Genomic DNA, 23,049 nt, shown 5'->3' with positions numbered 1-23,049 from the left:
GTCAATTCAGTTCTAATATCTGGGTATCTGAATCACGTTTGAGTCTGGGGAAGACCTGTGCCCACCTGAAAAGAGGAAGGCAACTGAAAGTGCTGGTCTCCTACCTCTTGCCTGCGTGCATCCAAGGAAACCAGGGCAATGAACAAGGACATCTGCAGTAGAAAATCCAGTAGCACAGCCAGGGCAGCGGTCAGGGCAAAGGTCCTGACTGCTGGCATCTGTGAAAGAGCTCCTGCAGGATTAGAGAGGAACATAAGGAACTTTAGTCACTGATGGAAGGCTGAGGCGGAAGGTGACAGTCACTACACCATACACAAGGTGTTTTATTTTATTTCATGTTTTATATATATATATATATATATATATATATATATATATACTAGTATTTAAGCCCGTTACATTAACGGGTGCTAGAATAGATGTGTAGACTTTTAGCACAATGGGTCGCTGAGGCGTTTCTTTCTTTCTTACTTTATGTTTTTTTATCTCTCTCCCTGCCCCCCTTTCTTTCTGTCTCTGTCCCCCTGTGTGTCTCTGTCTCTTTCCTGGCCATCTGTCCTACTGTCTCTCTCCCTGGCTGTCTGTCAGTCTTTCTTTGTTTCTGTATCTTCTCCCTTTGCGAGTGTGGGGCAGTTGTAGGCGCGCAAGCGCACTCCTTCCGGCCATGGACATACGGAACATGCAGGTAGGAGTGCGCATGCGCCGCTTAGGGTTTTATTATCATTAAGCCCGCTACATTAACGAGTGCTAGAATATATATCTGTCTGTCTTCCTCCCACTGATTCTCTCTCTCTCCCTGGCCCCCTTTCTCTGTCTGTTTTTCTGTCCCTCTCCCTGCCCCTGTGTCTTTCTTTCTTTCTGTCTCCCTCCCTCCCGCTGTCTGTCTGTCATTTTTCCGCATTTCCCTGTGCAGCAGCATTTCCATCCCACTTCCCTATGCAGCAGCAACAGCATTTCCCTCCTATCCCCCCCCCCTTTCCTGTGCAGAAGCAGCAGCGGTATTTCCCTTCCCCTCCAAGTCCCTGTATAGCAGTAGCAGCATTTTTCCCCACCCCCCTTTCTCTTCTCTTACCGCGATCTGGTCTGCTCCGTTTGGCCCTTCCCCCTTCTTTTACTGCCGTTGTTCTGCTGATCTGGCCTGCTCCTGACCCTCCCACCGCCGACAAACCTCCGGGCTCCAGCCGCGTAGGTAGCACTTTAAACACGCTGCTTCGTGGCCTTCTACTGCCGATTTCCTCTCCCGCGTCTGTCTCCAATGATGTCATCAGAGACACGGCAGAGGAAATCGGCAGTAGAAGGGCACGAAGCAGCGTGTTTATAGTGCTGCCTACGCCGCTGGAGCCGGGAGGTTTGTGGAGGGTCAACGGGTGGAGCGGGGCTGCTCTCCACCACTCAGTTGCTGCCACTGCCCCACAGGGCCGTGAGTGTGGGGCAGCTGTAGTTGCGCATGCGCACTTATTCAGGCCACGGTTATACGGAACACACAAGTGGAAGTGCGCATGCGCGGCTTAGGGTTTTATTATATATATATATATATATATATATTTTTTTTTTTTATAATATGTTTTCATTTTAGCACATGTGAAACCTGATTGTACACAGGACATGTAAGTAGAAAAAAAGGGATGGCCAAGTCAAGACATTTACATTTAGAAAAGGTTTGCGGAATTTGGAGATTTGGATAAAATAACTACAAAGGTGTGGGAAATACATGTATATTTGGCGACACACCTAGCACGAGCAGCTATCTTACAAAGAAACATGTCCCAAATAAAGGAAGCATCCCCACTCAGGGTGCTGCATATGGAAATGCAGCACCTAGATGTTTATGTGGCAGATTTCATTAAATTGAATGTTAAGAAGGGACAATTTAGGAGCTGAAAGAAAAACACCTCTTAGAGGTCAATATTCCAAGCGATTTAACCAGGCAGGAAAGATAATGTTGATGAAAGATACCTGTCCCAATAGGGTTGTCAGAAAAACCTAAAGTTGGAAAAACTGTGAACTGAAGTTTTTCCTACGAATTTTATTGTGCTTGATCAGAAAATAATTTTTAAAATTTGCTATTAATTTTTGCTTAATGGAGCAAATTTCTTTTATGTTTTCACACTTAGGGCTCCTTTTGCAAAGGCGCGTTAGGGCCTTAATGTGTGGAATAGTGCGTGCTAAAATGCCACGCGCTAGCCACTACCGCCTCCTCTTGAGCAGGTGGTAGTTTTCATAAAAGGAGCCCTTAGTGATGATACATTAATAAAAAGACATTTTCCCCCTCTTTTATGAACGGTTACTGCTCCGACGCTCATAGGAATTCTATGAGCGTTGGAGCAGTTAACGCCACTGCCGGCACTAAAACTCACGCTATGTGTTATGTCAAGTCTGGTTTTATTGGAAAAGAACAATAAATCAGTATAGAAATAACACTAGAGTCTCCAATAGGCTTATTATAACAAGTGGAGTTGGATTCCTTAGAACCCCACTACAACCGTCGATTTGGAATCAGTGTCAGAAGAATGACAACATTGAGGCACTCTGATAAATCCAGGATGATGAAAAGCATTTGTTGCTGGAACTGATTTTTAACCTTTTGCCCTAATAAGTTCTCTTAACACTGTAGCTTAGAAAGGGAAGACTGTGAATTCTGGTACACTCTGAGAATCAGAACTTCTATAGTGCTCCTCAAAACTGCACAGACTAATGGGTGTATGCTCTTCCAGCAGGTAGAGACTGAGAACAAATTACTTCAGTGACAAGTATTAGTGGGCTGTGCAGTCCCCATAAAGTCAGTCTCTTCTCAGTCTCCAGCAGATGGAGGTGGTAAGTCTGTTCAGTCCCAGTCTATGTTAGCCTGTTTGAGAAAAAGATTACCATATGTAGAGATTAGAGAATTGACTTCTGTCACTGACTAATTTTGTGTTTTGTCTGGAAGGAGGCAAGGGCCTGCAGAGGTCTCTTTTAGCTTTGGGAGTGCTACATTTAATACAGTCTTGTTAGAATGTTTATTTTCTTATTTTTTCCTCTATCTCTACTTTTCACTTCTTTATTACTCTCTAGGTACTTTAGTTAGATTGTGAGCCTTCGGGACAGTAAGGGAATTTCTAAGTACCTTTCTTACTTATAATTTTAATGTATATTTTCTGTAAACCGCTTAGAACCTAACGGATGTAGCGGTATATAAGAAATAAATTACATTACATTCAGGTAGCCAGGTCCCTCCCCACCTCCCCAATCTTTTAGAGGTGCCTCAGCTGCCTGCTCTTAGCTTCACAGCTGGAACAGTGGCTTTTAGAGAGCCTATGGGGTCTGCCCTTTGGTTGAAATCTGAAATATTTAAAGGATGCCTGTGTTTGGCTGCTGTTTTCAGCCCTGCTCGGTTAAAAAAAAAAAAAAGAACATGGTTCCCTTTGAAGCTCTCTGGAATAGTTGTGGTAATTTAAATTTTTGTTCCCATGATGAGTTATGATAACAACATAACATAACAACAAAATTTCTTATATATCGCAGCTACCATGTGGTTCTGTGTGGTTAACAAAAGTTAAAATGCAGGTGTACATGGTATTACATTCCATTCCATTAGAGATTTCTATTCCGCCATTACTTTGCGGTTCAAGGTGGATTACAAAAGAGATGAAAAATGTTGGGTTACAATGGAAGAACATTTGTTCTTTCTAGAGAGGTAAAGAGTAGGTTATGTAATTTCTGTGTGGCGGGAAGAGGGGGGGGGAGGAAGGACGGTAAGTTTGAAGTTAGGGCTGTTTCAGGAATTTCTTGAGGGGTGTAGTTTTTATTTCTTTTCTGAACGTCTTGTAGTCTGGTGTCGTTATCAGTAGATTGGAGATTTGGTTATCTAGTTTAGCTGCTTGAGTGGCCAGGAGGCCATCGTATAGTTTTTTTCGTTTTACTTCTTTGATCGAGGGGTGTGTGAATGGGGTGTGTGTTTTTCTATGTCTGTATAAACACAGTTAATTAATCAAAATGTTTCCCGAAGAAAACAGTCTTCATAGATTTTCTAAATGCCAGGTAAGAAGTAGGGAAAGAAAAATACATACTACACTTCTCCCTCCGTATTCGCGGTGATAGGGGAATATCAAGAGCGCAAATACCGAAAAACCGTGAATAACTTTTCATATGTTATTCGTGTTTTTTTATTATAAACCATAGGGAATAAGGAGAAATCGCGAATAACAAAAAATACGAGATTTGCGATTTAAGTTGAAAACATTTATTGCAACTGCTGGGGATCAGTGATTTTATCTTTAAATGCTGGGGATCAGTGAATTTCTCTGTGAAACTTGACATCAGCGATTTTCTCTGTGCATTGCTGGGAATCAACGATTTTCTCTGTGCATTGCTGGGAATCAGCGATTTTCTCTGTGCATTGCTGGGAATCAACGATTTTCTCTGTGCATTGCTGGGAATCAGCGATTTCTCTGTGCAGTGCTGGGAAACAGAGATTGCTCTGTGCAGTGCTTGGAATCAGCGATTTTATCTTTAAATGCTAGGGATCTGCGATTTTCTCTGTGCATTACTGGGAATCAACAATTTTCTCTGTATTGTATAATCGTTGGTAATCAGTGATATTCTCTGTGCAATTTGGAATCAGCGATTTTCTTTGTAAAAGTTGTGAATCGGTGAGTTCAGTGAAGTAATGGGGGGGAGGAGCCAGTATACAAAAAATCACGAATAATTGAAACTGCGATTGACGAAACCGCGAATACGGAGGGAGAAGTGTAAATTGTTTATGGGTAATGCTGCCTGATACGCTATGATCTTACTAAGAAGCGTTTATACACACATCCTTTTACAGAAGAAAACTCAAAGAAAGGGACTTACCCAAAAAGAAGCAGATGGACTCAGAGGTACTGCAGAGAAGCATGCTTGGAGCCACATTCCCCAGGATTCGACCAATATGCTCTTCTCTCCGCTCCCCAGCTTTCCTCTCACTTCTCTGGAGTCCAGATAAAGACCTGTTAGACAGCTCCCAGTTTTAGCTCTTTCTCCATTGTCCATACCAGTAGCTACAAAACCCCACTCAACCCAGCAGCCTCATGATACCCACAGGAGTGAAGGAGGAGCCTAATGATTAGAGCAGCAGGCTGAGAACTAGGAAGGGAGTCCTTTTACTAAGCTGTGTTAGGCGCTAATGCCCACCTAATGCAGGGGAAAAAAAACCAATGCGGGATGTACTGTGTTGTATATTAGTTTTGGAATGTACGCAATTGTTTGTAAAAAAAGAGCCCGAGAGCTAGTCTCGACAGGCGACTATAACAGTGGGCTGGATAGCCCCAAGTTGGTCACCCGTGGTGAGATTGCTAAAAGGCTTGGAGGGAGGTAATAGGGAAAAAGTGGGGGAGAGGAGGTAGGGAGGAGGAAGAGGATTTCCCGCCGGATGGCAGGAGGTAATTGGCTGCAAGAAGGGAAGCAGGGCATGATGGGTGGTGGATATAGTCTTCATGCCTCCGAGGAACAGTGTGCTTCCCGGTTCCTCGGAGGCAACTTTCCCTTCCACCCTCCCCTTGTGTTTATCGGGTTTGCTGGGGAGATTAGGAGTTTTAGGGTTGTCGCAACGGCGGTAATCCCGAGCTACAAGGTTTGGCTCATCGAAAGATGAGCGGGTATTTGGTAGTCAGCTCAGTCGAGTGGCGATGATGAGGGTCAGGTGACCATGAAAAGGGGGGCATGGAAGTCCATGCCTACCCCCTAGACTCATCAGGGGATGAGCAGTTAAGGGAAAATGAGCTCAGGTGAGTGAATCTGCATGGATGCAGATGGCATTGAATAGAGCATGGAGGTCCAGGCCACCTCCTAGGCTCTTGCTGAGGTGGCGGAGTCAGGGGTATACAATTTGATGGCACGGAATGGGGTATGGAGGTCCATGCCACCCCCTAGGCTCTTGCTGATATGGCGGAGTCAGGGGTATATAATTTTGAGTGCTTATCAAATTGCAATGTTTTGTAGCTCGGGAGATGAAGCAATTGTTGATTGCTTATCGGTTGTCCCCCAATAAACAAAGCTGCATCCTGTTTTTACCATCAATAAAGTGTCTGTTGTTTATTTATTGGCCACATTATTGCTCTGATTATATGAACTCGGGTAAGCAAGTATAGCAAAGGGATTTGTGACGAGGGGTGTGAGGGGCGACAACTTGGCCATTCCAGATCCATATGTTAAAGCCTTTTTTAGGCATTGATTTCTCCTGATTGCTGAATTTCTGAGGATCTCACTATTTATGTTTATTTGTTTTTTATACTGTCTTAAAACTTATGTATATAAGATTATGTAAACCATTTAGACCATAAACAGTATAGAAATTTTTAAAATAAAAAATAATTACAGTATATTTATTGAGAGGGTGTGTTAGGGACAGTGAGTGGGCATTCCTGCAGTAACCAATTAGCATATGTTCATTACTGCATGTGAACTGGTTAGCACGTGGATAACGTGAGCGCCCTTGCTGCCTACAAAATAAGTGGCACCAACTGCTCTTCTGGTAAATTTTTTTAATTGGTTGTGCGCTAATGGCAATATTAGCATATGGCCATGAATGAAATAAATAGGAAATCAGAGTTTTTTTATGACCATGGTAAAAGTGGCCACAGAGGATGGGAATGACCCACAAATGGACATGCTAAGGTCATTTGTTACCACAGCTTAGAAAAAGGACCCCTGAGACTGTTAACACCTCCAGGAATAGGAAAATGCCTACTGTACCTGAATGTAACTTGCCTTGAACTACTACTAGAGAAGGTGTGAGTCAAAACCAAATAATAAATAATAGACTAGGCCTCGGGGTCAGCCTAGCACAAAAATTCCAAAAGCACTCCTTGCTAACACAGGAGATCAAGGCAAATACTTTTCTTACTACATTTATTCGCTTCTCTGGCAATAAAATGTTCATAGTTGCCTCTCCACTCTCTCTCTGCCTGCCAGTAACATGGCTACATTGTACACACTAAGCTAGTGGAGAAACTGGGAACCAGATATAGAGCATATTGGAAAACCAAGACTTATACCAAACTCAGAACTGAAAATCATATTCACAAAGTACAATTTTTCACTCTTATTTCTGCTTAACGTTTATGCCTCCAATTTAATATAAATCCATGTGCTTGTTTGTACACTGATATTAGGTCAGAGACAGATGGATGGATAGACTGACTTCCCATAAGGCATTCTTTTGTTTTTCTTTGGTAAAAAGGTCTAAAATTACTTTGTTACCCAGCGTCTTCTACAGTAAAGACAGAAACAGAAAAAGTTGAATTCTTTGCAAAGTGATAATTTTTATGAGATCAACAGAAGAATCATGGCCCTGACACGGTACAGAGAGGTCTCTGTTTTGGATATCCATTTGTAGTCTCAGTGGCTGCTGTACATCTTTATTTCTGGACAGTTCCTCTGTTGGTTCAAGAAAAGGCATCACAGCCTTCAAGAAACCTCAGGGGATAAGTACATCTATTAGTAATCAGAGGACATGAGTTCAATACATCTGATGCCTCATAATGCACGAGTCACTGATTGATGCCTCGCTCTCATACCGTCTACCCAGTGTTGCATATCAGAGGGGGCCCAGTCACTCACCTGGTACTCCAGGACAAATATGAAAATGTTATCTGCACCCACAGCCAGCACCAGGAATGGGATCACCTCCAAAATAATAAGCGAAGAAGGAATGCCAAGGTAGGAGTAGAAGCCCATGGAGGATAACACCGATCCTAAGACTACCAGAATTCCTCCGAGGCCCAGTGTAATCTTGGAGTCCAACTAGAGTATGAAAATGAGAAGTTATTCTGTATATATTCTTTTTTTTTTTTTTTACCACAGCATCAGTATATACAAGATAACTCACAGGGTTATTAGTCCAGCTGCTTCAAGGACAGAACTGGCTTAACCAAAAGGCAAGATCAGGAGGTCAAAGCAAAGCAATAGACCTTATCAGATACACAAACTCAAAAGAACCAACAGTATGTAATGTCACCCACAGGCAATTTTCAAACAGTTCATTTACCCATGTAAATGGCTTTAGGAAATTGTTTTGCATATAACATGGAAAACAAAACAAACCCCCCAAAAACAAAAATAAAAAACCCCACAGTGGAGTGATGATGTTCCTGAAATGGACTTTATTAAAAATATAAAAGTTCCAAAAATACAATAAAACAATCCACATGAAAATAAAATCATCCACATAAAAACCTAAAGGACCTAGTCCGCTGAAAGCATAGGACCCAACACAGTCCGCATTTCGACACAATAGTCTTCTTCAGGGGTCCATGAAAGTCCTTTGGTGGAGATATGTGGAAAAACTAATATGTGGAGAGTCGTAAGGAGAACACTGCTTGAAACCAAAGCATATAGCATAGCATTACATAAAACTTTATTTATGAATCGCAGATATCTCACAGTTCTATGTGATTTACAAAAGATAAAATCAGCACATTAACTGTTGAATTTACAATCGATTAAAACCATACAAAATCATTTTCCAAATTTACTAAATAAATACGTTTTCATTAATCTAAAATGCCTATGATAGTGAAATTAATACATATACACGGCAAAATTTAATGTATAGAAGTATGATGATCCATGATGCCTTGCTATTAGTTTGTTCTGGAAAGGATGGTGTTGAGGTGATCCCAACTGTTGGAATCTCTGAAGGGGTGCTTGGGGGCTAAAAGCTCATTGGTGGGGGCGGGAGGGGGGGAACGGCACATGACTGAAATTTCAGCTAGGATTGCTAATAGCCTTGCACTGGCCCTGTTAAAGGAGCTTTTGTAGCCTTGGATTTAGTTCAAGACTTTCTTGAGAGCATATAGTGCATGAGAGATGAGTAATGGACCTGGCGGTTTTAACTCCTAAATTATACTTTTAGCTTTGCATTCTGAAAACATTTGTCAACACCCCCATTCTTTACCAATCTGTGCTACTTTGGATTTTACAATAAGCTCAATTAGCCTACACCTGACTAGCTTTAATATGTTTGCTGTTGCATGCTGTCAAACACAATTCCCAACCCCTAGGAAGAAATCCTAAGGCCGCAGCTTAATTTCAGTGCCTGCTGCCATGCTTGAGATACAGGGGCCCTTTCTGGCAGCAAAGGCTTGGGACACCAGGCATGTGCCGTCATCTTCTATGTTTCTATGTAGTGTTTACAACCCCCTGGGGGAGAAAATCTCTGGCATTACACAGCCACAAAACCCTACAGAAGGGGTTGAAAGGTTGTATGCATACTGGTGTCTGGAGGGGGTACCATATGTGCACCTATACTTAGGGTTACCAGATTTTCCATCTGGAAAATCCAGACCCCCTATACCTGCTCCCAGGCCAGCCCCATCATGCCCCGGTTCTGCCCCATCACGCCACCCGCCCCCCCCCCCCCCCGGCTCCCGCTGTCTGTTCTCATCGGGCAACATATCCGTGCATGCGCGGCTGCCCTCTCGCACGAAGGAAAGCTTTTCAAAACCCGGACAAAGTGCTGAGTTTTGAAAAGCCATCCAGACCCCCGGAAATGTCCTCAAAAGAAAGACATATCCGGGGAAATTCGGACATTGGTAACCCTATGTATACTGAGCACTCACACTGCAATGAATTACAAAAGGATGAGGGTTACTAGTGGGCAAAATCCTTCAGTGAATATGAATGAAAGCTCTTGACACAGTAGCCCTAGTTGGGGCAGTGCCCAGTGGTGCTAGAAGCCAGGCAAAAAATAGATTTCCTCCCAGTCCATCCCATCCAAATGGTGAAGAAACACTCCTTACCAGCACTCGCTTCCAGCTAGAATAATCCCCTAGAGCCAGCGCAATGTAGAGGAAGGTAAGAAGATAGCTGATCATAAAGATGGGAATATCTTCCAAAGTTGTACGATTAATTTCATCTTCTAATGACCTCTGAGGAGGAAAGAGGGAGGAAGGGTACAAGGTTAGATAACTCTACCACTGCCTGACAAGTGTCTGGGGCAGCCCTCTCACTGCACCTGCCCAGAACAATTTCCTCACAGCAAAACATACCACACCTAGAGATTTTCATTTTTCAAAAGTATGGTTCAAATGTTAGGGTGAAAATGAAGGGGCTCTTTTAATAAACGGCATTAAGCATACCGCAGGACGCACTCTGGCATCCTATCTATACATGCGAACCGTGTGCTAAAAAAATCATTTTTTTTGAGGGGTGTGATCGGGCGGAGTGTGGGCATTCCTGCATTAATCAAAGTTACAGTACATTATGGCACACTAACTGGATAGCACATGGATAGCGTGTGAGCCCTTACCATTTACAAAATGGGTGGTAGTACTCGTACGTGCTCACATAGTAATTTTTCAAAATGTCTGCATGCTAATGGCAACATTAACGCATGGCTATTAATACAAAAAATACATTTTTATGGATTGCTGTAAAAATGGCCTTAGCACGTGCGAAAAACCTGGCATATTAAGGCCACTGTATACTGCAGCTTAGTAAAAAGATCCCTAAATGCTACAGGCAAATTGCATTGGGGAGGGAGGGGTCAAAGTTTTTCAAAATTATTTGTACATAGAAAATATTGAGCAGTCTCAGATACTATACTGCATGGCACACAGCAGTTCAAAATGGATTATCTTTTAACTTTCTTTAATTTCAATACCATACCATATTGATTCTTGTATCCCACAAATGTCAGCTAGGAATCATTGCGGCTTACATAATATTAGAAATGATACAGAGGCATTGCAACATTTTGGTGGGAAGCAGGAAACGACAAGCATTTTGGGGGGTTGGGTGGTCATGGCTTAACCTTAGAACCAGGTGGTATATCTAGAAATTGTTTTAGCTCAAATAATGTTTCCAATATGTTCACGGCATCGATGAAACTGCAGTTCTTGTTTCTCTGAGAAAGGCGGTAACTACAAGATCATAGATGCAATGGGATAAGATCCAAACTGGGTCAGCCTGTTTCTGGTGACACAATATGAGTCTAATATAATCTACTTTATCGTACAAGTTTTGGAAGAAAATATTTTTTAACTCTTCCTGTTAGAAGTTAAGGATGGCATTTTCTTCAGTTCTACTGGTAACTTATTCCAGTAATAAGGTTACTAAGGGGACACTAAGGGGTCCTCTTATTAAGATGTGCTAACTGATTTAGCACATGCTAATGATTAGCATACGCTAAATGCTACGATGCCCGTTATTTCCTAGGGGCATCTTAGCATTCAGCATATGGTAATCACTTTACTATGAATCAAGCCAATAAGAACTTCTCAACTACAACTTGTTTGTTCACCTATATTTTCACTTATCCAAGTGCACTAACAGAACAACCAGAAAACTGTACAACACATCTACAGCTTCATGCAAATTTTCTTTCCCTTCCCTCTTCTCTCTCTGCCCAGTTCCCTATTTTTCTCACTGTTCTCCATTTTTTTCTCAGTCTTTCTATTTCTCCATTTCAAGCTCTTCAGGGTTTCTCACAATCTATTGTTCTGGGAATCTTTTGTTCTCTCTTCCCCTCCCCCACACCTTTGTATCAAACTGCTCCTTTCTGTGCCCCTTTTCCTGCCCCCCCCCCTTTTATGGTTTAGATACCCCTTTCCCTGCACCCCATGCCCCTCCCTAGTACCTCAGACATGAAGGCATAGGTTAAGTTGCTGGATGGATTGTGCTGGTATTCTTTCAAGATTTCAATGAATTTCTCCTCCCAAAGCAAGACATACTCAAAGCGTGGGTCAGAGCGGGGATAGTTGTTCAGGGAGAAAGTAAGGATGAGAGCATTGGCTTCGGAGTACTTTAAATCTGTAGGGGGAAAACAACAATGAGACCAAACTGGGTGGAGCTGAGGATGCTTTTTTGAGTGTGCATACTTAGAGAATGACATTATGACAGAATTTGTCACTGATAACCATGGGAAACCATCCTGTGTCATTCTTTAGTGTCTATCTCAAGTTACCTCAGTCCTTCTATAGCAGCATTCTTCAGTGCATGGCTTGAGGGTCAGTGGCTGGACCCATTCATATTCTTGATTCATATGTGAGCCAAGTATAGGATAATGAACCCATTGTGACATCACTGATGAGGTTCGCTCCTAGGCATTGGTGGAATGAGACATTATGATATCACAATATCTGCTCTGGATACCAGAGACTGTCATTCTTTAGTGTCTCTCTCAACCTCAGTCCTTCTACACCAGTTTTTTTTAATGCAAGGCTTGAGGGTCAGTGGCTGTGCCCATTCATACTCTGATTCTTCCCTCTCTTCTTAAAGAATGAAATAGGGATGGTTTCCTCTGGTGATCCGCAGGGACAAGGATGGTGACAAATTGTGTAATAGCCTGTTCTCAAGGGAGGAATTGAGACATCCAGTTCAAGACATGCACAGTTCCTTCTTTATTTTACACAAAGCTCTGTTGAATGTAGAGCCTTTATAAAATACCTACAGAACTCATGGAAGTAGCACATCCATTGGAAGCAGTGGTTTTTCTAAACATAAATATCATTGTGTCCCAATGCCTGAAAGTATGCATTGCTGAAGCCAGGAACAGTGTGGGAACCTGGATATAGCAATGAGATAACAGGCCGCAAGGAAGGCCTGCTACCTGTTAAGGGGATCATTCACAGGTCTAAAGGGAAGGGCAGGAGTTTTCAGCATTTTACAATGGTGACACAAAGCGGCCATTTACAAGTACTGGATTCCATAGACTATCAATGTGTGACAGCTGGGTAATATGGCAAGGGAGTTATAAAAGGGGTTCAGTCCTAAGTAGCTGCCAAAGAAGGCTCGTGATAACATAGCCCTGGTAGGGACAAGTTTTGATTGCACTGGAAGCCTGGGAGATACAATAAAATAATTAGTCAACTGTTATGAAGACCAGTATATCTCTGATAATTTAATATTGGATAGTGTCCAAATTCTTATTGCTCCTGAGCTCAGTGATGCACTTTAAAATCTTTTTGTGTGTGTTTACAACACATGTGGGACTCCTGAGAAAAGTCATTTGACAAACAGCAGTGTGAAAGCCCTCAATGACCAATAGCCAGGTGCTAACCTTTCCTACCAAGCTCAGCAGAAAGTTTGTTTTTTTCGATTTTCTCTGTAAATTTATACACCAGACTCATAGAGCATCATGTGAAGCTCCAGGGTTTTTTTAAAAGCATCTTCATGCCAGTAGCGGCTTTTACATAGGTAAATCGACCACACATCCAAATAGTGAATTTCGAAAGATACTATATTGTTCATAAGATTATGTTTTTTTTAATGTGGATTTTATCTTATTGCATAGTAAATGTATGGTGAGCCACAATGAACCAAACACATTTTTTTTTTTAGATAACGTGGGATATAAATGTTAACAGATTTTAAGAGGTCATGGTGTAGGCATGTATAAGGCAAGGTTTGGATGGGTTGATAATCTACATGTTTATTTCCAATGGAAATAAAGGTGGAGACTAAAATGTCTCCACACCAGGCTTTACACCTGCATCAAGACATCAAGAGATAATGGTTACTATGGATGGGCAGACTAGATGGGCCATTTGGCCTTTATCTGCTGTCATGTTTCTATGTTTCACTTAAGTGCCAGCTTGACGGGGCAGACACACAGGCCACAGAACCCCCTTCTCACAATGTCAGCAATCATCCTCTCTCCCTGAACCTCTCTAACAGCAGCATCAACCATTTCTCCTCCCCAAACCTCCCCAAAAAGCATCAACAACCCTCCTCCACCCCCTGATAGAAATAAAATAGCCCCTAGACCCAGTGGCGCAGCGAGGATGCGAAGCGCCCGGGACGGAGGTGCCCCCTCCACTTCTTTCCCCCCCCTCCTGCTGTGCATAGTCCCCCTTCTCTTCCCCAGTACCTGTTAGTTCCCTGGTGCGAGCAGCATCTCTAACTTGCTGCCTTTACCAGCATTAGCTCTTCCTCTGATGTCATTTCCTAGTTGCGGGACCCAGAAGTAGCATCAGAGGGGAGTGCTGAGGCCGGTGCAAACAGCAGGTTGGAGATGCTGCTTGTGCCAGCAAGAGCTAGAGGTACAGTGGTGGGGAAATGAAGGTGCACATGCAGCGGGGGAGGAGTGGGAAGGAGCCGGGGGCAAAGAGGAGGAGAGGTGCCGGTGCATCCCCCTTACTATGCCAGTGCTTGGACCCTATAATCCTAATGACCACTGTTCCCTATAAGCCGTGCGTGAGTCCTCTAACTGCATTGCTACCAGTGTGTGTGTGGGGGGGGGGAGGGGTGCTTCAGTGTTGTGTTTTCAATCACTAGAGACAGACAGGTTACCTGGAGTCCTACAGAGCTTGTCTATACCTCACTATTGAAAATGTGACAGTGAGTCAGCACCCCCCACTGGCAGAGTTGTAGGTAGAGGACTCCACAGCTTAGAGGGAGCAGTGCCAATGACCCCCCTCAGATCTTACTGAGGATTTCCCTTATAATCCAGTGAAGAGTAGGAGCAAAACCCAGATGTTCTTATTCTGTCTACGGTCCAAGTTGAAAATGGCGATTCACAACTCCTAATGGTAGTCTTGCAGTACTACCGCAAGGGGTCAAGCTGCCAAATAAGGGCTACTCCTAGTGGTTGAGAGGTGCCGACACTTCTGGATCACCAAATAAATCGCTGGGGCATTGAGGGGAGAAAGGGGAGTCAGGGGTTATTTGCAGATGGTGCTAGAGGTTGCTTGATTTGTATTGGGGTAAGGATGGAACTCTGGGGCTAACTTGTGTTGGGGGTGTGATAGAGTTAAAGGGGGACAATAGTTTTGTTGGCAGGTGAGGGAGGACATATGGTCCCTACCATCATAATTACATTACATTACATTAGTGATTTATATTTCGTCGTTACCATACGGTTCAAGGCGGATTACACAAGAATTCTCATGATGCTACGAAATACATTAGGTGGATTACATGAGAATTGTCATAATATTAGGAAATGCCTAATGAGTGGTTTGAACATTTTTGATTTGCCAAGTAGTAGATAGTGTTGTGGGTGAAGCTTGGGGCAGGTCTGGTTCTGTTATAAAGGTTTAGTGTATTTTTTTGAAGAGTAGGGTTTTTGTTTCTTTTTTGAAGGTTTTGTAGTTTGTGGTCGAAGCTAGCAGATTTGTGAGTTGTCTGTCCAGCTTTGCTGCTCTGGTGGCCAGTAGGTTGTTGTATTGTTCTGGGAATCTTTTCTTGGGGCCTGTTATCTCATTGCCACATCTAGGATCCCACATTGTTCCATGCTTCAGCAATGTATATTTTCAGGTAGCAGGACACAGTGATATTTACATTTTACAATAGAAGTGCTAGGAAATGACTATGCATTCCTGCAAATCTTACGGTTTTACATAGGACTCTACATTCAGAGAAGTTTTTTTCTAAAATACAGGGGGAATTGTGTACATCCTATCCTCACCTGGATGTCTCAATTCCTGCCTTGAGGTCCTATACAAAATGGGTCATAAGAATTGCCGCTGCTGGGTCAGACCAGTGGTCCATTGTGATCAGCTGGCCGCTCACACGGCGGCCCTTAGGCTGTTTCTCCCCTCTTCTCTCTCAGCTGGTTCTTATCAGATTGTTATTGTAGGCAGTCAAAAAGATAGTGCAGAATTAATCAAGGAACAGGGAAGGGCAGCAAAAATGATAGAAGGCTAATTAGGTTAAGGCTCTCAGCTTAGAAAAGAGATGGCCGAGGGCCAGATGCACTGAGCTTTGGCATTGCAATAAGAACTGGGCAATGCTCAACACTGAGAGCATGCAAATTACATGCACGTTGTATTGAGCATGTGGAGCATCAGCGGTAAAAGAGGGAAGATTGTGCCTGGCACCTGCACACAAGAAGTGATATTCTCGGACATGTCCTCTTTTTGAAAAGCTTCTTCTTTGGGCCCGACCGACAAGAACAGGTTGAGGGGGTGGACCTTGGGGCGGGGCTTTGGGTCCGGAATTTATTTAACTAAAATCTGGTAACCTCAGGTGAGCTGTAGGTGCAGCTCTTGTACGCAGGCCCAGTAGAGTGTACAACTGTGATCACCAGAGCTCCAACAAGGCAGAAGCAGCAGCAACAACACAAACACCCCCCCCCACCCCTCCATCAGAACTGCAGCTGAAGCCTCTTGCTATGGCAGCAGTTTGGAAGGTTTGTTTTTTTGAGGGGGGTGGAGTTCCACGGTGATTTTAGACTCAGCTGTTATGTGCAGGACAAACGCGCATACAAGTTTCAAGTTTAATAAAATTTTTGATTAATCGCTTAATCATATTTCTAAGCGATGAACATTTTTAAAATTACAATATTTGGGGGACAATACAACACTTTACAATATTTTACATCCGAGCGGACTAAAAGATAGACATTACAAACCATGGACACGTGGGAAAAGGAGAATGAAATACAAAATCATTAAAGAAAAGTAAGACAATCAGGGAGTAAAACAAAAGGTAGGGAAAACAATAGTCATAAAATTAAACAATGGAAATAAAAATTTGACCAGCGGACTGCTAACTAATTATTTTAGACTCAGCTGTTATGTGCAGAACAAACGCGCATACAAAACATTAACATAGTAACAGGTGAGGGTGGACTCATTTAGAGCACAGTTCTTCAACCGCCGGTCCGCGGACCGGTGTCGGTCCGCAGGAAATTTTTGCCGGTCCGCGCAGGGCCGGCAAGATTGACTCACTTCAACTTCCTGCCGGTCCGCGCAGGGCCGGCAAGATCAACATGTGAAGCGTGCGCTGGGCCGGAGAGATCTTGGGGAGCCTCCGACAGTGGCTTTCTCCCCTCTCTGCAGCTCTCCTTTACTTCCCAGCGCAGCGATTCACGATGGCAGCCTCGGGGCTTTTGCTGAGTCGCGGCTGCCTCTGATGATGCAACTTCCTCTTTCCTCAGAGGCGGCGCGACCCAACAAAGGATCCGAGGCTGCCTTCGTGAATCGCTGCACTGGGAAGTAAGAAGAGCTGCTGGGAGGGGAGAAAAGTGTTCCCTCTAAGGTGAGCGCATGAGCGATCGCTCACTATTTTCAGTGGCGTCGCTCATGCTTCTTCTGGTGTCGCTCACTCGAGCGGAGGTGAGAGGAAGCAGCGGCGGTGGCGGTCTGCCCTGATCGCCTAAGATGCAGCAGCGGCGGCTCCTTTCATGATCCCCGTAATCAGTGGCGTATTAAGTGGGGGGCGGTCCGCCCCTTGTTCTCATTGGTGTAACGCCGGCCCTGCAGCTCCGGACTTCCCCACACCTGCCCCCCCTTCGGATCGCTATTATTTTAAATGTTATAGCGGCGGCGCGACGTCTAACCTCGGCCTGCCCCGGAACTCTTACTGCAACAGTGACTTCCTGTTCCTGCCTAGACGGGCGGCTGCTGCAGTAAGAGTTCCGGGGCAGGCCGAGGTTAGACGTCTCCACTGATGGATACAGCGCCGCCGCTATAACATTTAAAATAATAGCGATCCGGAAGGGGGGGGGGAGTCCGGAGCTGCAGGGCCGGCGTTAGAGGGAGTAAGAGCTGATGGTGCCGCAGGGTCCCGCGGGGGGAGGGAGGAAGGAAAAAGAGGAACCGAAGCATGGCAATTTTGGGAGAGCAGGTGTGGGGAAGTCCAGAGCTGCAGGGGAGAGTGTTGCGGTACCCAGCTGGAGGGAGAAGGAAGATGAGGGAGGGAATGAAAGGAGATGCCAGGGCTTGGAGGGAAGGAGGAAGGTATGCCAGACTAAGGGAAAAGGAAGGGGGAGATGTGAGAGCATGGAGGGGGAGCGAAAGATGGAAGAAAAGGAAAGGCCAGAGAATCAGGGAAGGGAAGATACCAGACTATGGGGTGCAAAGGAAAGAAAGGAGAAGAGAGAGATGCCAGAGCATAGGGGATGGGGTGGTGACAGAGAAAAAAATGGAGAGGTGGCAGAGCTGGCTGGCTTTGGGGGTGGGCAAAATCTGGAAGACAGTGGGGGGGACATAAGAAAGAGACAGAGAGGGCAGACGCTGGAAGGAAGAGAGTGAAAAGAAGATTGAAAGCAGAAACTAGAGATGACAAAAGGTAGAAAAAAATAATTTTATTTCTATTTTGTGATTAGAATATATCAGATTTGAAATATATATCCTGCTAGAGCTGGTGTTAGACATAACTGGGGACTGCAAAGCCCAGGCAGTGCTTCTTTAGCTTCCAGCTGGCTTATGGCGCTCTCTGACCAGGGGGCAGTTGCCCTAGTTGCACTCCCCTAAAACTATTCCTGTCATGTGTGACTGCAGTATTCTATTAGCATGATATTTCTGTGTAGCATTCTGTAATAATTTGGCTTGTTCAGTTTTCTTGATAGTAGAGGGGATATATGTGAAGGGGAGGGGAGACAGGGGTTTTGTTGATCCTGCTCTGAATTATTTGTATTTGTAAAATGACAATTGTACAGAATATTGCTTCTTTTTATACTTTAATAAAATACATTCAATATAAAATCATAACTGAGGCTTGTGTGGATGGGATCAGATGATTTGTGGGGACCGACTCGCGGAGATGGGGCGGAAACGGGGTTTTTAAATTTTAGTCCTAGTAGTTTGCCGGTCCACAAAATAATTCTTTTTTTTCTGCCGGTCCACGGGTGTAAAAAGGTTGAAGAACACTGATTTAGAGCACTGGTCTTTGACCTGGGGGCCGCCGTGTGAGCAGACTGCTGGGCACAATGGACCACTGGTCTGACCCAGCAGCGGCAAATTCTTATGTTCTTATATTCCACACATGTGCAGCTTTTAAATAGACTAGCAGACTGCTCCACAAGAAGTCACCTGGTGTGGTGTGTGAACGGAGGTGGAAGGATGATCGCTTGGCCCAGGGTCTTGCTCTTAGGAGACTCCATTATGCAGTACCCCAGATGCAGGTGTGTTTTCCACGCCAAAACACAGCACTTTGTTGGGTTCTGACTGTTCGACTTGAACATTAATAAACAGTTTTTATAGCATCCTGCTGGCTTTGCTTGCTTGATTGATGGAAGGTCCTTTGTCCCATCCCACTACCTTTTTTTCAAAAAGATGAGTCATTCTCAAAAGAACACACATGCAAATGAGGTTTGCGGAGTTTTGCGAAGGATCGCTTAATTTACGTGTGATGAGTCGCTGGTGATAGCGATCGGCACATGCGCAGAATACACCACGAAAAGAGGCTTAAATGTGTGCATGTGCCAAGAAAAGCAATACCGTCATCTTCATCTTCAGGTCTCATCGCATATCTTCTCATCAGGACAACATGAAAAGTGCGAGGATAAGAACCACCATCCGCTACTATAGCACAAAACACGTGCGGCTCAAAAACGCCTATAATTCACGGGCTTTTGATTATTGCAATTTTTTTGTGTCAAATTTTATCATGAGCTACAGCCAGAAACACATGAGACACGCCTATAATTCACACGCTCAAAAAAAAAAACAACAACTATAATTCATGTGAATCTTGTAATATTTTTGTTTTAATGTCAAATTTTATCATGAGCCACAGCCAGAAACACATGCCTGAGATATGATTTTCATAGTACTAGCATCTCCGGAGCAGTCCATGATTTTTAGTCGCCAAAAACTGGCACCCATGCTTGGGGAATCACACAATGATGATAGAGAATCAGCCGGAGTGAAACATAGAAATATGATGGCAGATAAAGGCCAAATGGCTCAACTAGTCTGCCCATCCGCAGTAACCATTATCTCTTTCTCTCTCTGAGAGATCCCACGTGCCTATCCCAGGCCCTCTTGAATTAAATAGAAAAATGACAGCAGGTAAAGGCCAAATATTGATGGGCCCATTTTACTACCATTTTAATATTAATGACCTCGTTGTACTACATTTGCATGGCAGAGTTGGAGACTTCTAGAAAGCTCGGATAATACCACAGTGAGCCATTTTGATAATCGGCTGCTAAAATACATGCACACTAAAACAGCTGGAACAGGTTTAGCGATCATCGTTAAGGGCACAGTAAGTTTTGAGAATCTTCCTCTCAGTGGGATTTGAACTGGGCTTGCTTTTGTAATCAGTAATGAATTGCTTCTATCTTCCTTCAGCAGTCTACTGGGGGAAGGAGGTCAAGATTTTCCAATTGGTTTGCTATCATCTAATTGCTGTCCCAGTTAAATGTATTACACAGAAGGAGGGGTCTTTACTTTAATCCTTGCAGCTACTTCAGGTATCAGTCCTTATGTGAGAGCGAGAGATGGGGGTCTCTGAAAGATCCTTAAACTATGGAAATATGCAATGCTTTACTACTGATGCTTACAAATCAAAGTGGTTCTGGTCAGGTTCAGAACCATTTTGAGAGGAGCCAGCTTTACTACTATCGTGTTGGAAGAAGCGGGGTGATATTTGGACATTGGATTTATCCCCTGAAGTAGCCTTCTAGGCGAAACAGAAAGACTTTTCTGTCGGGACAAGGAATTGAGAATTTTTTGAGTCACTTCACACCTTCAGATGAGTGGATGTTTTCTCTCTTATTATTGTTCTAGACCTCACGCCTTAACAACCGCTTATATCAGTAAAGTTGAGCTGTAGCCCTCGCTAATATTTTAGTCAGTTTGGGATTCTGTTCATCCTTTTGATATGTTCCAGTATATTGGACTTTGCTTACATTGCTCACACTGAAAAAATCTTAGAAAAACATTAACCTTGTATGAATGGAAACTATTTATTTAAATGTACACAGAGTTTTTTCATAAATCAGTGATGATGTGAGTTGGCTAGGGTACTTGTGTAGTCCCGGCCCCTCACAATTGAGGTTTATTTTTCTCCGTTGTTCTATAATTTTCCATATCGATGGTGTGATGTCAAGAATTTTTGTAAATGTGGTATGAATGATTCCCTGCTACTAAATACCATTTACAATACGTTTCACATACATTTTGATCATATACGATTGTATTTCCTAATACATTTAGCTTACAAATCAAAAACAGGTTGTGCCACCATGCTTTATGAATTGGAGAGTACAAATGTGCATGGGAGGGTGGGGGGGGCTTTCAGCCAATTAGTTTGTCATTAAAGAAACTCACCCTGAACAAGTTTGTATTTCTAGTACAGTATCAGTGTATGCCTGAGGCTCTCCATTCAGCTATTTCCTGGAAAGCATTTTCCATTGTACTTCAAACAATACAATGTATACATAAAGTATCCTACATTATACAATGAGGAAGCTGTGACTGTGGTCTGGAAAAAGGCTCTAAGGATTTTTATGAAACTGGGTCAAATCTATGGTTTTCGGTGCAAAAAAAGCAAATTAGCCAGGTCTGGAGTTTGACAAAATTCATTTAGGGGGTCAAAAGGGGGATTTTTACAATGTTACCATGCCCCCCCCTGAAGGTCATTGGTCAGACATTCCTAAGGAAGCTTAGCCAGTCAATATATTCCAGGGGAAAACAGGACTGAAGGTTTCTAAGAAGGTTGCTAAGGCACTGTGTCTGTAGGTAATGCCCCCACCTCCCCTTGTCCCTTGGTCATACGTTGCTACAGAAGCTTAGCCAATCATGGGATTATGAGGGAGAGACTAAGGGAACAGGTAAAGCAGCTGAAATTTAAACTGAGGAAAGAGATATACTGTAGAAGTTTGGGCAACAAATAGGCTGCAGGAAAACCAGAACAGAAGATTGCTAAAGCAAGTTGCTAAGGCACTCTCTCTGTAGCTAAAGGGTTCTAAGGGAAATAGGGGCTGAGGGAAGCAGTGGCGTACCTAGCATATGTGACACCCGGGGCCCATCATTTTTTGACACCCCCCCCCCCATCTGTACAAAAAACATGATTTTTAGTAACAAGCCACATGTCACACATGAGTACCTAAGAAAAGGCAGCATCTTACATACTGCAGTTAGCAGTACATCAATACACCCATTGTAAAACTAAACAAGCCAGACTAGTACAAATCAATCCTAACAAAAAAACCACGTCTTTCGAACACACAGAACACAGAAAACACCTTCGCCTAGTATGGAATATGTCATTACAAACTAACCCCTCCCTCTTTTACAAAACTGTAGTGTGGATTTTAGCCATGGTGGCAACAGCTCTGATGAATAGAATGCTAGGTATAATCAAGAAGGGTATTACTACCAGAACGAAAGAAGTTATCCTGCCATTGTATCGGGCAATGGTGCGACCGCATCTGGAGTACTGCGTTCAATATTGGTCTCCGTACCTCAAGAAAGACATGGCGTTACTTGAGAGGGTTCAGAGGAGAGCGACACTTCTGATAAAAGGGATGGAAAACCTTTCATACGCTGAGAGATTGGAGAAACTGGGACTCTTTTCCCTGGAGAAGAGGAGACTTAGAGGGGATATGAGAGAGACTTACAAGATCATGAAGGGCATAGAGAGAGTGGAGAGGGACAGATTCTTCAAACTTTCAAATAATAAAAGAACAAGAGGGCATTTGGAAAAGCTGAAAGGGGACAGATTCAAAACAAATGCTAGGAAGTTCTTCTTTACCCAACGTGTGGTGGACACCTGGAATGCGCTTCCAAAGGACGTAATAGGGCAGAGTACGGTACTGGGGTTCAAGAAAGGATTGGACAATTTCCTGCTGGAAAAGGGGATAGAAGGGTATAGCTAGAAGATTACTGTACAGGTCCTGAACCTGTTGGGCCGCCGCGTGAGCGGGCTGCTGGGCACGATGGACCTCAGGTCTGACCCAGCGGAGGCCTTGCTTATGTTCTTATGCTCATAGAATTATGCGCATCAGGGCAGCTACCACCACGGCTGGCGCTAAAAAAACGCTCCACAGTTTTGTAAAAGGGGGGATAAAATAGAAATACATAGACAAAGGTTAAATTGAACCAGCACGAAGCTGGACTCTGCATACAATGCAACACCACAGAAACAGTGACACATGTCCCCTAAAGCAATAAATAAATAGAAAATTTTTGTTCTACCTTTGTCTTCTCTGGTTTCTGCTTTCCTCATCTTCTTGTAACTCTCTTCCTTCCATCCACTGTCTGCCGTCTCTCTTGCCCTACATGGCATCTTCTCTCCTTCTATGCCCCTTCCAGAAACTGTATGCCTCCCCCTTCCATCTCTCCTTTCACCCCCATTGGTCTGGCATCTCTCTCCTCTCCTTCCCTCTCCCACACCTTTCCTCTGCAATCCCTTTCC

At 43.7% G+C, this 23,049-nt stretch overlaps 1 protein-coding gene across 3 annotated transcripts in view; it reads right to left on the bottom strand.

Annotated features, from left to right (window-relative positions):
• Nucleotides 1–23,049, bottom strand: part of NPC1L1 (NPC1 like intracellular cholesterol transporter 1) — a 94,052-nt gene that overhangs the window by 46,559 nt on the left and 24,444 nt on the right. For 2 of the 3 annotated variants that reach the window (XM_033950311.1, XM_033950312.1), the window contains exons 4-8: nt 11,594–11,766; nt 9,756–9,884; nt 7,576–7,758; nt 4,831–4,945; nt 105–232 (exon numbers count right to left, since the gene is read on the bottom strand). In XM_033950311.1, coding sequence (XP_033806202.1) covers nt 105–232; nt 4,831–4,945; nt 7,576–7,758; nt 9,756–9,884; nt 11,594–11,766 — 728 coding nt within the window. Of the gene's footprint in view, nt 1–104; nt 233–4,830; nt 4,965–7,575; nt 7,759–9,755; nt 9,885–11,593; nt 11,767–23,049 lie in introns of those variants that run through there. The other variant, XR_004539968.1, reaches the window with a different exon arrangement.

Source organism: Geotrypetes seraphini, chromosome 6 (genome assembly GCF_902459505.1).
Source record: "Geotrypetes seraphini chromosome 6, aGeoSer1.1, whole genome shotgun sequence".
Classification (NCBI taxonomy): Eukaryota; Metazoa; Chordata; class Amphibia; order Gymnophiona; family Dermophiidae; genus Geotrypetes; species Geotrypetes seraphini.
This window is presented reverse-complemented; position numbering and strand designations above follow the sequence as displayed.